Raw genomic sequence first — 13107 nt, 5'->3', positions numbered from 1 at the left:
CAAAATATGGAGAAACAGAAGGGTTTCCAATTGGCAGGTTGTGGTGGTCAGGAAAGGCTGCCTTCTATCATCCTGTATGTTCAACCTGTATGAAGAAAAAGTTATAAGAAAAGCAGGATTAGATGCAGAAGGAAGAGGAGTGAAGACAGGAGGTAGGAACATCAACAGTTTTAGATATGTGGATGATACCATATTACTAGTGGAATACATCTGATATCTGGAGCAATTACTAAGGAGTTTATCACACGGAGTTTATCTTGTGCAGAAACAGGATTTAAAATGGGAAAATCCTGAAAAAGCGGGATTGTTTTCACACGACGTCAGGCATTAATGTGCGCAGAAAGTGGACAAATCCCGCAAAAGTGGGATCGTTTTCATACAGTGTTGGGGGCGTTGAGCATGAATCCGATGTTAACCCACATGGAAAGCGGACAAAATCAGCTGCTTTTTACTTTCAGGATTCTCCTGCTTAAAATGGAGGTGGTTTCAGAATGCCTCCTGGGCAGAAGCCTTCAATGAAAGACGTGTCTTGGAGAAGGAGGTCCTCTGTTCACCCCGTCCTCACCGCAAAAAGGGACAAGGCACCACAGATATAGGACGCTGGGGGAAAATGTAGAACGCCACCAAATAATAGCTAAAAACACCCACACAAATATAAATTCATGATTCCTGGTCCTGCTCAACATGGAGGACATTTGGGAATTCCTCCTGGAGAAGAGGCTGAAATGTAAAGACATGTCCTGGAAAAACAGGAGGATGTCTAATCACCTCGGCCATGCTCAAAATGGAGGACATTTTGCAATGTCTCCCGGAGAAGAGGTCGAAATGGAGGACTTGTCCTGGAAAAGGTGGGATTCTGGTTACCCTGGTCATGCTTAAAATGAAGGACATTTCAGAGGGCTGAAATGGAGGACATGTCCTGGAAAAACAGGAGGGCCTCTAGTCACTTCAGCCATGCTCAAAATGGAGGGCATTTTGCAATGCCTCTTGGAGAAGAGGTTGAAATGGAGGACTTGTCCTGAAAAAAAAGGAGGGCCTCTGGTCACTATAGTCCTGCTCAACATGGAGAGGAGGCTGAAATGGAGGGCACTGTCTGCCCCTGTGGTGATGAATGAAAAGGCGGGAGGAAGATGAATGACGTTGACGATGAAGGATTCACTTCCATTCAACTTGAGGGAAGCCTTCTTTCAAGCGCGCTCTACGTCACTCTCACGTCACTCTCTACGTCACGCTCCCCCAACGGCCCCGCCTCCTTCAAGCACTGCCACGTTCCAACCCAAGAAGAAGACCCTCTCGCACACATACATATATACTACATAGAGACCTAGAAGAGAAACGTCGTCGGAAGGGCGTTCCCTTTCGCGCGCCCTCGACCAATAAGATTCTAGCCACTTAGACTCTTTCTCCGATTGGCCGGCTGTAGCCCCGCCCCTTTCCAAAAGCCGTTGGCGTCGTGGTGGTGGGAGGGGGGTGGTGAGCGCGCGCCGGGGAGGAGCCGCTTCCCATTGGGCGGCCCTCGCGCCGGCCACGCCCCCTTCGCCGTCGCGAGCGCGCCCCGCCCCGCCCCGCCTCTCCTCCTCTTTGCGTTCCGAGTCTCTGGCTGCGCGACCTGACAGGAGGCGACATCATGGCCCCTCGCAAGAGCCCCAAAAGCAGCAGCCCCGGCCCTGGAGCCAGGAGAGGTCAGTAGCAGCGGGCCCCAGGCATGGAGGGTGGCTGGGATGGGGACCACAGGGGGACCCTCGCCGCAAAGGAGGACAATGGAGGGGGAAATGGAGGACACGGCCAAATCAAAGGTAAAAACACTCATAGAAGTGCAAAGCCATGCTCAGAATGGAGGACGCGAACAACTGAAAGCTAAAGCCACTCGCAGAAGTGTACGTTCATGCTCAAAATGGAGGACGTGCTGCAATCTCTGCTGGACACTAGGTTGGAATGTAGGGCACTTGAGGAAAAATGGAGGACATGACCAACTAAATAGTAGAAACATTCATGGAGGACATGACCAACTGAAAGGTAAAGCCACTCATATACAAGTGCAAATGCATGCTCAAAATGGAGGACATGACCAACTGAAAGCTACAAAATACCCATAGAAGTGTGAATTCATGCTCAAAATGGAGGGTGTTCTGGAATTCCTCCTGGACAGGAGGTTGGAAAGGGAGGACGTTTGAGACAATTGGAGGACACGGCCAAATAAAAACTAAGAATCACACACTCATATTAATATAAATCCATGCTGCTTAGCTCTGCTCAAAATGGAGGACATTTTGGAATTCCTCCTGGAGAGGAGGTTGAAATGTAGCACATTCAAGGAAGATGGAGGACCTGACCAAATAAAAGTAGAAACACGCATAGAAATGCAAATTTATGCTGTTTAGTCCTGCTCAAAATGGAGGACATGTTGGAATTGCTTCTGAACAGAAGGCCGAAATGTAGGGCATGTCCTGGGAAATGAAGACATCTGGTCACCTTGCCCTTACCACAAAAGGAGGACAAGGCACTGTACAATGTAGGACACGGCCTAATAAAAGCTAAAAGACACTCATAAATCCATGCTTCTTAGGTCCAAAACACACTGCAGAAATAATCCAGTTTGAAACCACTTTAACTGCCCTGGCTCAATGCTAGGGAATTCTGGGAACTGTAGTTCTGAGACACTGACCCTTCTCTGTCAGAGAGAGCTCTGGTGCCACAATAAACTACAACTGCCAGGATTCCCTGGCACTGAGCCAGGGCAGTTAAAGCGGTCTCAAACTGGATTATTTCTGTGGTGGGTTTCGGAATTCAGTCAGACTCAAAATGGAGGATGTTTTGGAACTCCTCCTGGACAGAGGTTGAAAGGTAGGACATGCCCTGGAAAAGGCGGACATCCACCTGTGGAAGGGGGAGCTTGGGCATCCTCTGCCTCACTTTTTGAGACTGGCACCCTAAAGCCCATCCCTAGGAGGCAAAATGGAAGCCATGGTTGTTGCCTGCCCTGCAGGTCCTCCTTCACCTCCACTCTGTGATAATCCCTTTTTGGCTCTTGCCTCCTCCTCCTTGAGTACACACAACACACACATGCCCCAAACCAGCCAAGAGGAGCTTTGCTTCACTTCTTCTTCCTCCCACTGTGTACACACAGGGGTCACGCCTCTTTGCTGGGAGATTAAGGCTAGAGGCGAAAGGGTGCGGAGCCAGCCCCGTGGTTGTATATAATGGCATCCTGGCATGAAAAGTTGTGGAGAGGGCCCACGGTGATTTGGCAATCCTCTGTGCACTTACAACACTGCAAGATTCAAAGAGGTAGCCCTCTTGCAGGATAAAAAGGAGGCAGGGAGGGAGGGGGGGGGGGGAAGAAATGCGGTAGCACCATTAAGACGAACTGATTATTGTTTTTGCATGGCTTTCGTGGACATAAGTCCACTTCTTCAGACGTGGGTTTATATCTCACTACTGCATCTGAGGAAGTGGGTTTATATCCACAAAATATAATGCTAAATGCTCATGCTAAAATAAAAAGCAGTTAGTATTAAAGGTGCTGCCACATTTCTTTTTTTCTTCCCCTCCATCCCTCCTATTTTCTTTTTTACTGCAGAGTTTTGTGGGGCAGTCTGTTGCCAAAGGGTTACTTTGCCAAAGTGTGTTCATCTTTTGATGTTGACTTGCATGTTATGAAAGAATGGATACATATCAGCTGTTGAGTAAGTATTAAGTAACATGTTTTGAGTTCTCACTTATTATTTCTATTCCTCATTCACCTTCCCCTGCTGGTTTTAGTTCAATTGTTAGTGCTTTACAGAGAACCCAGGTCTGTCCTGTATGCAGCCTGGTTGTGGTTGTCTCAGGGACACTTGAGGACAAGCAAATGCTAACTTTTCTGGAGGATTATTCTATGTGGATATCTAAATTACTGTAAATACTTGGCTGCAAGTCATGTAATGGTTGAGGGCTGATTTTGGGGCCAATATTATGGATTTTGATGTGATCCTTGGATAAGTCAGGGGTATCTAGGGGCATGTAACCAAGGATCTAAAGCAATGGTTCCCAAACTGTGCCCTTTACATGATTTTGGACTTCAACTCCCAGAAGCCCCAGCCATGTTGGCCAGTAGTCTGGGATTCTGGGAGGTGAAGTCCAAAATCCCTTAAAAGGCACAATTTGGGGACCTCTGATCTAAATGATGAAGCAAAAGAAAACAAATCAAACAAAATTCCTGCGGGCATAACTGCTTGTACTCATACTAAAGGCTGGATGGATGAGAAATTGGGGTGGATGGGAATAACTGCTTCCGGAACAGATTACACTCTTATTTTTCGGGATGGTTCCACTTTTTGTAAGAGGAAAGTATGTACGTTGACCTGTGGATCAGTTGACTCAGGATTTTGGGGTCAAATTTTTGACTAAAATTTCTAGACGTATATATGAGTATATACAGTAAGCCCAAATGTAAGTTGATACAGTTGAAGCGATAAACCTGCTTTCCCTATCCTGATGCCCTTCAGATGTGTTGGACTACAGCTTCAATCAACCCCCAGCAAGTTTGGCCAGGAGGAATTCAAGTTCGATATACCTAGAGGGCATCAGGTAGGGAAAGGCTGCCGTAACCTTTAGATTAGTGCTATTATTATTATTATTATTATTATTATTATTATTATTAACCTTTATTTATAAGGCGCTGTAAATTTTTGAGAGTAAACCTCACCTGCTCCTGCCCTTACATGGCCACAAAAAGTTAAATTTATGTTAAGCTATAGATTATTGTGTTGCACTTATTCAGTCAGCTGAGTACGTATGAAAGTGGCTTTCTTTTCTTAGCCATAGTTAAAATTAGCCAAAATCTTTCAGTTTTCATGATGTAGTAAACTGTGATTAATCTAAAAGAAGAATGGGTCTTCTGATTTTCTTATGGATGTGCTGAAGGAGAGAGCAGTGTATGAAACCATGGGATCACTAGGTTTGTTCTTAGTAAACATGGTTTACCATTAATGTTTGCCCCACAACTACTTATATCTAATCCAGATCTAATTCTGATTTTATTCTGTATTTTAGGTACTTGAATGAAAAGTGTCTCAGTTTTTCAAAATTTTGCATATTAGATTCTTCGAGTGATTACAATTTTGTTTCAGAATTGTATCATGTATTTACAAAAATAGACAATATTGTTTTTTTTACCAAATATGTATCACCAGGGAACATCCTATGTAGATCATCTATTTTAAAGTGGACTGCTGACAAGTGTTTGCTTTTTAAAATGTGTGTCCACCCACATGAAACAGGGCACAGTGAAGAAGACTATGTTAAAACATTGTAAATACCATTTCTGCTATGGAACAAGCACTTCTAAAAATATTCTTCCATAAACTCACAGTAAAGTTTTGGCTCCAACAATTGTCTGGTGCAACTCAATCATTAAAATGTTAACTTGGAAGTTCTATTGATTTTAGGTAATTTGACATGCAGGTTATAATACCAGTTTCAGACAATGAACTTTGTTAAGATGCTTACCCCGGGGAGTTGTTCTCTGAGATGATCTATCTCAAAAAAGACGATTGCTGGTTCTGAGGTTTTTTGTTTGTTTCATCTACTGTTCTGTTTTATTTCTTGTTAGAGGTAAGGGTTTTGTTAAGAATTGTGCAAAACAATGTGGCTGAGGCCTAATGTGGTAATAGGTAGAAGAATATATATTTGTACATCATCGAATGAGGAGAAATGATTGTGGAACAAAATTTCTAGGAATTGGTAAATGACTGGCTTCACAGTAGTATAATTTGGAGGTTGCAGGGAGGGCATTGGCATACTTCTTTGACCAGGTGCAGGGGTAAGGATCTATCCAAAAGGAATAATAATAATAATAATAATCAGACATTAAAAAAAGTCTTACTTGGAGGTATCAGGATTCATATGTAAGTGTAAAATATCTCTTGACAGTCCAGCAAGATATATATCCATTGGCTTGCCAGTAAGGTATTTTTGCTCTGTTTGGTGTCTCATACATCTCTTCCAAAGTGTTTACGTGTCAACTGCCCACAAAAAGAGAACGAGACAGGCCAAGATGGTTTACATCTGCAGCTTATATGTGAATCAGCCCACTCCCCCTTTTCCTCTTCACTGGCATTTTAGCAGCAGGAAACATATGTTCCTGTAGAAATTACAGAAGGGACACAGTAATGGAGAGCTTTCTCAATAATAAGGGTTTATATGAGATCAGATGCATAAGTACTGTAGTTGTATTCACTTTCAGAGATTTTGATCTAATGTTTGAAAAGCTGCTTGGCAACTTTGTTGGTGTTATATGCTATAAAGTCACCTTTGATATACAGTTACCTTATAAAGGAAAGGCCTGAAAGAGACCTGTTGTTAACAGCTCTGTTCAGGTCTTGCAGACTCAGGGCCATGGCTTCCTTGATTAAATCAATCCACCTATAATACAGGCTTTCTCTTTTCCTACTGCTTTGGACTTTACTGATCATTATTGTCTTTTCCAGTAAGTCATATTGTCTCATAAGTCCATTGTGTGATAGATTCAGTGTACCGTATATACTCAACTATAAGTTGACCTCATCTATAAATCGAGGGCAGGTTTTGGAACCAAAATCATAGATTTTCATATGACCCGTGGATAAGTCGGGGTAAAACTTAGCATCATTTAACAAAGGATGTAAAGGCTGAAGCAAAGGAAAATAGTCCTTCTTAAATACCTTGCTCTTCCTTCTTGGTGGGTTTTATCTTTCTTTTGTGGACTTTATCTTTCTTCTTCTGTGGACTTATCTTTCCTTTTCTGTGGACTTATCTTTGTCAAAGGAAAATACTCTCTCCAGGTCTGACTTGGCTGAACTCTTAGGCACATTACAGACCACCATAAGGGACGTCCTCAGGTTTTAAAAAGGGGCATCACTTCTTGATGCCCTCAAGCCTAATACGTCCTGAGGACATGCAAGATGGCGGCGCCCCATCTACATGGGGGCCGCCATGATAGCGTCATGAACGCACCGCCTCCAAACGAGGCGGCGCGGATGTGATGCTGTCCCGCCGCACGAGGGCGCTTAGTGCACCCTTTCGTCGGCAGAGGAAGGAGCTCCAAAACAGAGCTCCTTCCTGGTCTTGCGTCGCTGGTGCAGCCTTTAGATGGCCCCTTTCTCCTCCTCCCCGCTGCCACGGGGTGTCCTTGGGGCTTGAAGCACCCCTTTCCAGGCCTCGTGGAAGTGGCCTTTTGCCACTTCCCCGCGGCCTGGAAAGCGGCGGATCGGGGCCTCAGCGGCTGCCGCTCTGACTACTGAGGCCCCGATCTGGCGGGGAAAGGGGCGGGTGCAGGCTGCTGCTTTTCGGCGGTCTGTAACACGCCTTACTACACAACTGAAACTTGCTGGAGGGAGACAGTATAAGACCTTGGGATTTCCCACAATCCTTGTCTTTCTTAAAGCTGTAGAACTCTATTTCCCCTCCTAAACTAATACATAGAAAGTCTAATATAATCTCAACTAAATATATGTCTCAAGAGCATCAAAGATGCTCTGGAGGCATGACAGAGCCTATGGCACGTTACAGACCACCCGTTTGGGGCGGCCTGTAACTGGCCCTTTCTCCGCTGGATCAGGGCCTCAGCTGCCACAGCAGCAGCCTCTGAGGCCCCGATCCGCCGCTTTCCAGGCTGCGGGGAAGTGGCAAAAGGCCACTTTCCTGCGGCCTGGAAAGGGGTGTCCTTGGGGCTTCATGCCCCAAGGACACCCAATGGCGGCGGGGACCAAGAGAAAGGGGCCACTCGGCCCCTTTCTCATTTGCATTGCTGGCGCAGCCGTGTAGAGGCAGCGCCAGCGACGCAAATCCTGGAAGGAGCTCCGAAATGGCGCTCCTTCCTGTGCCACCGAAAGAGCGCCCCAGGTGCTCTCGCGCGGCACGAGTACGTCACGTTTAGAGGCGGCGCGGTGGTGACGTAGCAATGGCAGTGCCCTTGTCTATAGAGCTTTTCTATAGAACCACTTTTTGAATCATTTGAGTTTTTTTCCCCTATCAGCTTTCTTCCCTATTCAGCTTTTACATAAAAGAGAATGTATTTTCAGCTTTGGGGAAACTTCAGCCTCAGGCTTAGTGAGTCCCAAAGGTTTCAGTGCCACTTGTTTCCAAGTGAAATCACTTAAAATGTCAGTCTTGTCATATCTTTGCTTGCTTCAAAGTAAATTCAGCTGAGTTGAATTGAATTTATTTCTAAGTATGTGTACAATTGGTAGTCTTAACATATATTTATTCTAACATGAAGAATAGTATGAGTCAGGTCTTGCAGGATTTGATGGCAAACAAGCCATTCAGGATGATGTGTACTTTGCCTGTCTCTTCTTCAGCCTTCCTGTAATTTCCTTCCTCTGTGTTCTAATTTGCTGTTGGTAATGCACTGTGTGTTTAATAGGTCAGAGGACTTCAGGGTTTTGCAAATTGATTGACAAAGGACAATATATTATCCTAGTTGAATTAACAACAGGATGTAGATTGAGATAGGCAAAGCTGTTTTTGTGGCGCTGAACACCACATTCTCTGAACTGCCCCTTTAATGGCCAAAGAAATGGGCAAATATTTTGAAAGCCTCCAGAAATGACCATTCACCTTTACTTATTTCTTATCTACCTCTCCTCATAACTTGAAGCGGGTTACAGCACAGTTAAAACATAATCATTACATAAAATACACATATTAAGCTGTATCTCTATGCAATATTTATATTACAATACGTAGAACAATAATTAAATATAAAATTCATGTTTAAAATGTGTTTTATATTCTGACAGCTGGTTTAGCTGTCGGATCTCTTCCGGCTGTTTATTCCATAGTCTTGGGGCGGCCGATGAGAGGGGTTCTTGCAGGCTGTAGCAACTGCCCCCCAGAGGACCTCAGTGTTTGGGGCAGATTGTATGGGAGAAGGAGATCCTGTAGATAACCTGGACCCAAACCAAGGTCAAAACAAACACTTTGTACTTTGCCGGGAAACTAACTGGCAGCCAATGGAGTGACTTGAGTATGGGTGTAATCTGTTCAATACTGGATGTTCCTGTAACCAATCTGGCAGCCATATTATGAACCAACTCAATTTTTGAACTTGGCATAAAGGTAGCGTAATGTAATGCACATTGCAGAAGTCCAACTTTGATTTACCACCACTATCTTTAGGTCCTCCAGATCTAGGAAGGGGTGCAGCTGACCATTGCATCTACCTGGGCTGACATTTGGAGAGACAGATCCAGAAGCACTCTCAAGCTGTGAGCACAGGGGTAGTGTAGTCGCATCCAGAACTGCTGACACACCTCCGTTCCTAGGTTAGGACCCTTGATGGCAAGCACCTCTGTTTTGTCTGGATTCAGTTTCAATTTGTTTGTCTTCATCCAGCCCATTACCTCCTCCAAGCATTCATTCAGAGGAGACACACTGTCTTTAACTGAGGCAATTTTGGAAGGCATTTATTTGGGCGTCATCAGTGTATTGATAACACCCCGCCCCATGTCTCCAGATGATCTCTCCCAGATGTTTCATGTAAATGTTAAAAAGCATTGGGGGATAGAATGGCACTTTGTGGGATGCCATATAACAGCTCCTTTTTTGAGGTGTTACTATCCCCAAGCACCACCATCTGGAACCTGCCTGAGATGTATGACCAGAGCCACTGTAGCAATGTGCCTCCAATCCCTCCCAGGTGTTCCATAGGTTGCAACCTCACTGCTTAAAACAAAACAACATAACAGCAACATTTTTTTTGTCAAAACCAGAATTGGATGTCTGGACATTTTTGGGGTTTCCTGGCATTTGGGGGCAGCTCTGAGAGGGTTGTAGAGGCAGAAAATTGCCCTCCGGACCCAGTGTGGTTGCCCTTCCCTGATGTAGATAAATGAATTGTTTGGCAATGCTTTTTTTTTGTAATTGATAATGTGGGAAAAAGTATACTGAAGAGTCATTGAGTCATTGTTGGGGGAATGGCTGCTGGAATGTAGTGGCTAACACTTAAAAGAGAAGAGGTTGTTAACCCTGTGTGTGTGTGTGGCGAGGAAGAAGAAGGAATATATGGCAGTGCTGTCTTCTTTCCAGTTTCGGGCGTTTATAGTGGTAGTAATGCATGCCTAGGTTTTTATACTTTTTGTAGTAGAGCTGAAAGAAAAGTGTGAATGAAGGGAGTTGAAGAACTTAGGCTGGACACTGAGAAGTCCCTGACTTCTGTCCCCATGAGTCTTCCCTGTAACCATGGTGAAACTGAGAGAGGAGCATCTCCCGAGAGTCTTAGGGCCTAAGCAGACACATGTGAAGTTATGGTTTGTCAGGTAGCCTGGGCTTAAGCCATAAAGGGCTTTATAAGTCATAACCAGCACTTGTACCAGAAAGCACAACTCTAGTCAGTGGAGCACTTGTAGTGCCTGTAACCAGCCTCAGTTAACACTTCGGCTAGACACTCTTCAAAGGTAGCCCTTAGTATGTTGCAGTAATCCAAATAGGATGCAACTAAGAAAGATGTAGTAAAGCCACCATGGTGTAGTGCAGGGGTCGGCAACCTGCGGCCTGCCGGCCGCATCCAGCCCGCCAAGGCCTTCCTACCGGCCCCTGCGCAGTCCTGCCGCCGATTGCCGCCGATTTTCTCCGTTTTCTCGCCGCTCCGGCTGCCATTTTGTTTTTCAAAATGACGGCCGAAGTCTCGCGTGACCTCAGGATGGCAAAGGTCACGCGAGATTTCAGCCGCCATTTTGAAAAACAAAATGGCAGCGCCCATGTAGGAGGCCTGGTGCAGCCCCTGGAGCACTCCAACAGGGCTGCAGGGGCTGCAGCAGGCCTGCAGCAGGCTCCACCTCGCCCTCCGCCCTCCTCCTCCTCCCTAAGAGCAAGGAAAGGAGGAGGAGGAAGAAGGAAGGAGTACAGAGTGAGGGAGCCAGAGCAGCAGCTGCAGCCAGGCAAGGCCAGAGGTTGGTTCATTGGGGGGGGGTTAGCTGGGTGTTCTTTCTGCAAAATCCCCTCTGAGCACCTTGTGGCTTTTCTGGGTTGAAACTGTGTGCATGCTTGCTGCAGTTTATTTTCAATTGCATTTTAGTAATTTCCTTGCTTGCAACTTTATTAGTATTATTATTATTACTACTTGCCCTGGGTGTTCTTTTTGCAAAATGCCCTCTCAATGAAGGTGGAGGAGGTGGAAAGGTGAGTCATATCAAGTCTGCCTTGGGTTTTTTCCATTAATTTTTAAAAATATATAACACTTATTTTTGTTTTTTTATTTCATTATTTTTATTATTGCTTTTTATTTCATTTCATTATATTTATTATTTATGAAGGTGAGACAGTGTGACTTTCCAAAGTGCTGTAACAAAGGTCTGCTGTAACAATGATAGTGGTGGTGGTGATGATGATGATGCTTCGGTGGAAGCTCCACCCCCAGTGTGTGGCTCCGTCCCTGGAGGGTGGAAGCTCCACCCTGGCATGTGGCTCCGCCCCCAGAAGGTGGAAGCTCTACCCCGGCATGTGGCTCCACCCCTGGAGGGTGGAAGCTCCACCCCCAGCTTCGACCCCCCCAGTTGTCTGAGGGACAGCAACCTGGCCCCCGACTCAAAAAGGTTGCCAACCCCTGGTGTAGTGGTTTCAGCATTGGATTATGACTGTGGAGATCAGGGCTCGAATCCCCACTCAACTGTGGAAAACCACTGAGTGATCTTGTGCAAGTCATACTCTTTCAGTCTCAGAGAAGGCAAAGGCAAATCCCTGAACAAATCATGTCAATAAAACCCTATGATAGAGATGCCTTAGGGTCACCATAAGTTGGAAAGGACTTGAAGGCACACAACAACAACAAAAAGCACATATCATTTACTAGGAAACAATTGGCACACTAGTTTTTGTGTGCAAAAACACTCCTGGCCACTGCAGAAACCTGAGCCTCTAGGCTCAAGGCTGAGTCCAGGTGTATACATAAACCATATACTTGTGTCTTTGAGGGGAATGTCCAACACAGGCTGTATCCTCATTCCTTGATCTACATTTTTACTGATCAGAGGAACACCTTTGTGCTGTCTTGATTAAGCTTGGTTTATTTACCCTCATCATATCTATCACCAATGTTAGCTGTTGGATTAAAACCCAAACTACTTCCTTGGATTTTGGCAGAATGGAAAAACAGAGATAGGTGTCATCAGCATAATGGTGGCACCAAATACAAAACTCTAGACAACCTTTCCCAGCAGTTTCATGTCAATGTTGAATACATGAATAGAATGGTGGACACAACCAAGTCCTGAAGAATTCCACAGGCCAGTGGCCACGGAATTAAACAGGAATCCCAAAGCAGCATCTTTTAGGCTCATCACTCCAGAAGAAATGGAGCTTCTATAAAGCAGTGCTTTCAAGTCTCATCCCAGGCTTGATACAATTGTTGATAGTATTTAAAGTTACTGAAGGATCCAGTAGAACCAACATGGATACACTCCCCCCGTTCGGTCACCAGTGAAGGCCATCCTTCAAACAACTACATCTGTATAACAGGCCTAAAGCTAGTCTGAAATGGATCTATAAATCTGTTTCATCCAGGAAAGCCTGGAGCTGTGAGGCCACTGCATATTGTATTCCTTGCCAAAAATTGGAACATTGGTCATTGGCCATTAGAGTTTTTCATTAGAGAGAGATTCAAGGAAGGCTCTTTCAACTGCTTCTTTTAGCATGTTGGCACCCTGCCTTGCTGTAATGAAGCACTGAGTTCACTCACTTGGCCCCCTGGCCCTCTTAATAAGGCAAGAAGGGCAAGGATGGCTCTCAATTCTCCAAGGAATCTGTCCACATCCTCACATTGTGCAGATAGGACAATCAGAACTGTAGTGTCCAAGTTGGAATGGATCTGATTGGTTTTATCTGCAAAATGCTGTGCAAATTCTTCACAATGAGCTGTTGAGTGGTGTGCATGTATTAGAAACCTGTGCACTTGACACAGCTCTGTTGGATGGCTGCTTGCAGATGTGATGGTGGCAGAAAAGAATAATTTCTTTGCTGCCCACACTGTCAGGGATTAGGCCTTCAGATAGGCTCTAGATTGTGTTTGATCAGACAGCTTCCAAATCATCTGCCAACATTGCTTTAACTCCATCTTACTTGTTTCATCATTGCCAGCTGTCTGGAAAA

The 13107-nt window shown here is 45.1% G+C and overlaps 1 protein-coding gene across 15 annotated transcripts in view; it reads left to right on the top strand.

Moving 5' to 3' along the window:
* Positions 1 to 1562: 1562 nt before the first annotated feature.
* ASPH (aspartate beta-hydroxylase) overlaps positions 1563 to 13107 on the top strand; it is a 253820-nt gene continuing 242275 nt past the window's right edge. For 14 of the 15 annotated variants that reach the window (XM_042463722.1, XM_042463718.1, XM_042463728.1 and 11 more), the window contains exon 1: positions 1563 to 1682. In XM_042463722.1, the coding sequence (XP_042319656.1) occupies positions 1628 to 1682 (55 nt within the window). In that variant the 5' untranslated portion in view covers positions 1563 to 1627. Of the gene's footprint in view, positions 1683 to 3580; positions 3687 to 13107 lie in introns of all 15 variants that reach the window. The other variant, XM_042463714.1, reaches the window with a different exon arrangement.

Source organism: Sceloporus undulatus, chromosome 4, assembly GCF_019175285.1.
Source record: "Sceloporus undulatus isolate JIND9_A2432 ecotype Alabama chromosome 4, SceUnd_v1.1, whole genome shotgun sequence".
NCBI lineage: Eukaryota > Metazoa > Chordata > Lepidosauria > Squamata > Phrynosomatidae > Sceloporus > Sceloporus undulatus.
This window is presented reverse-complemented; position numbering and strand designations above follow the sequence as displayed.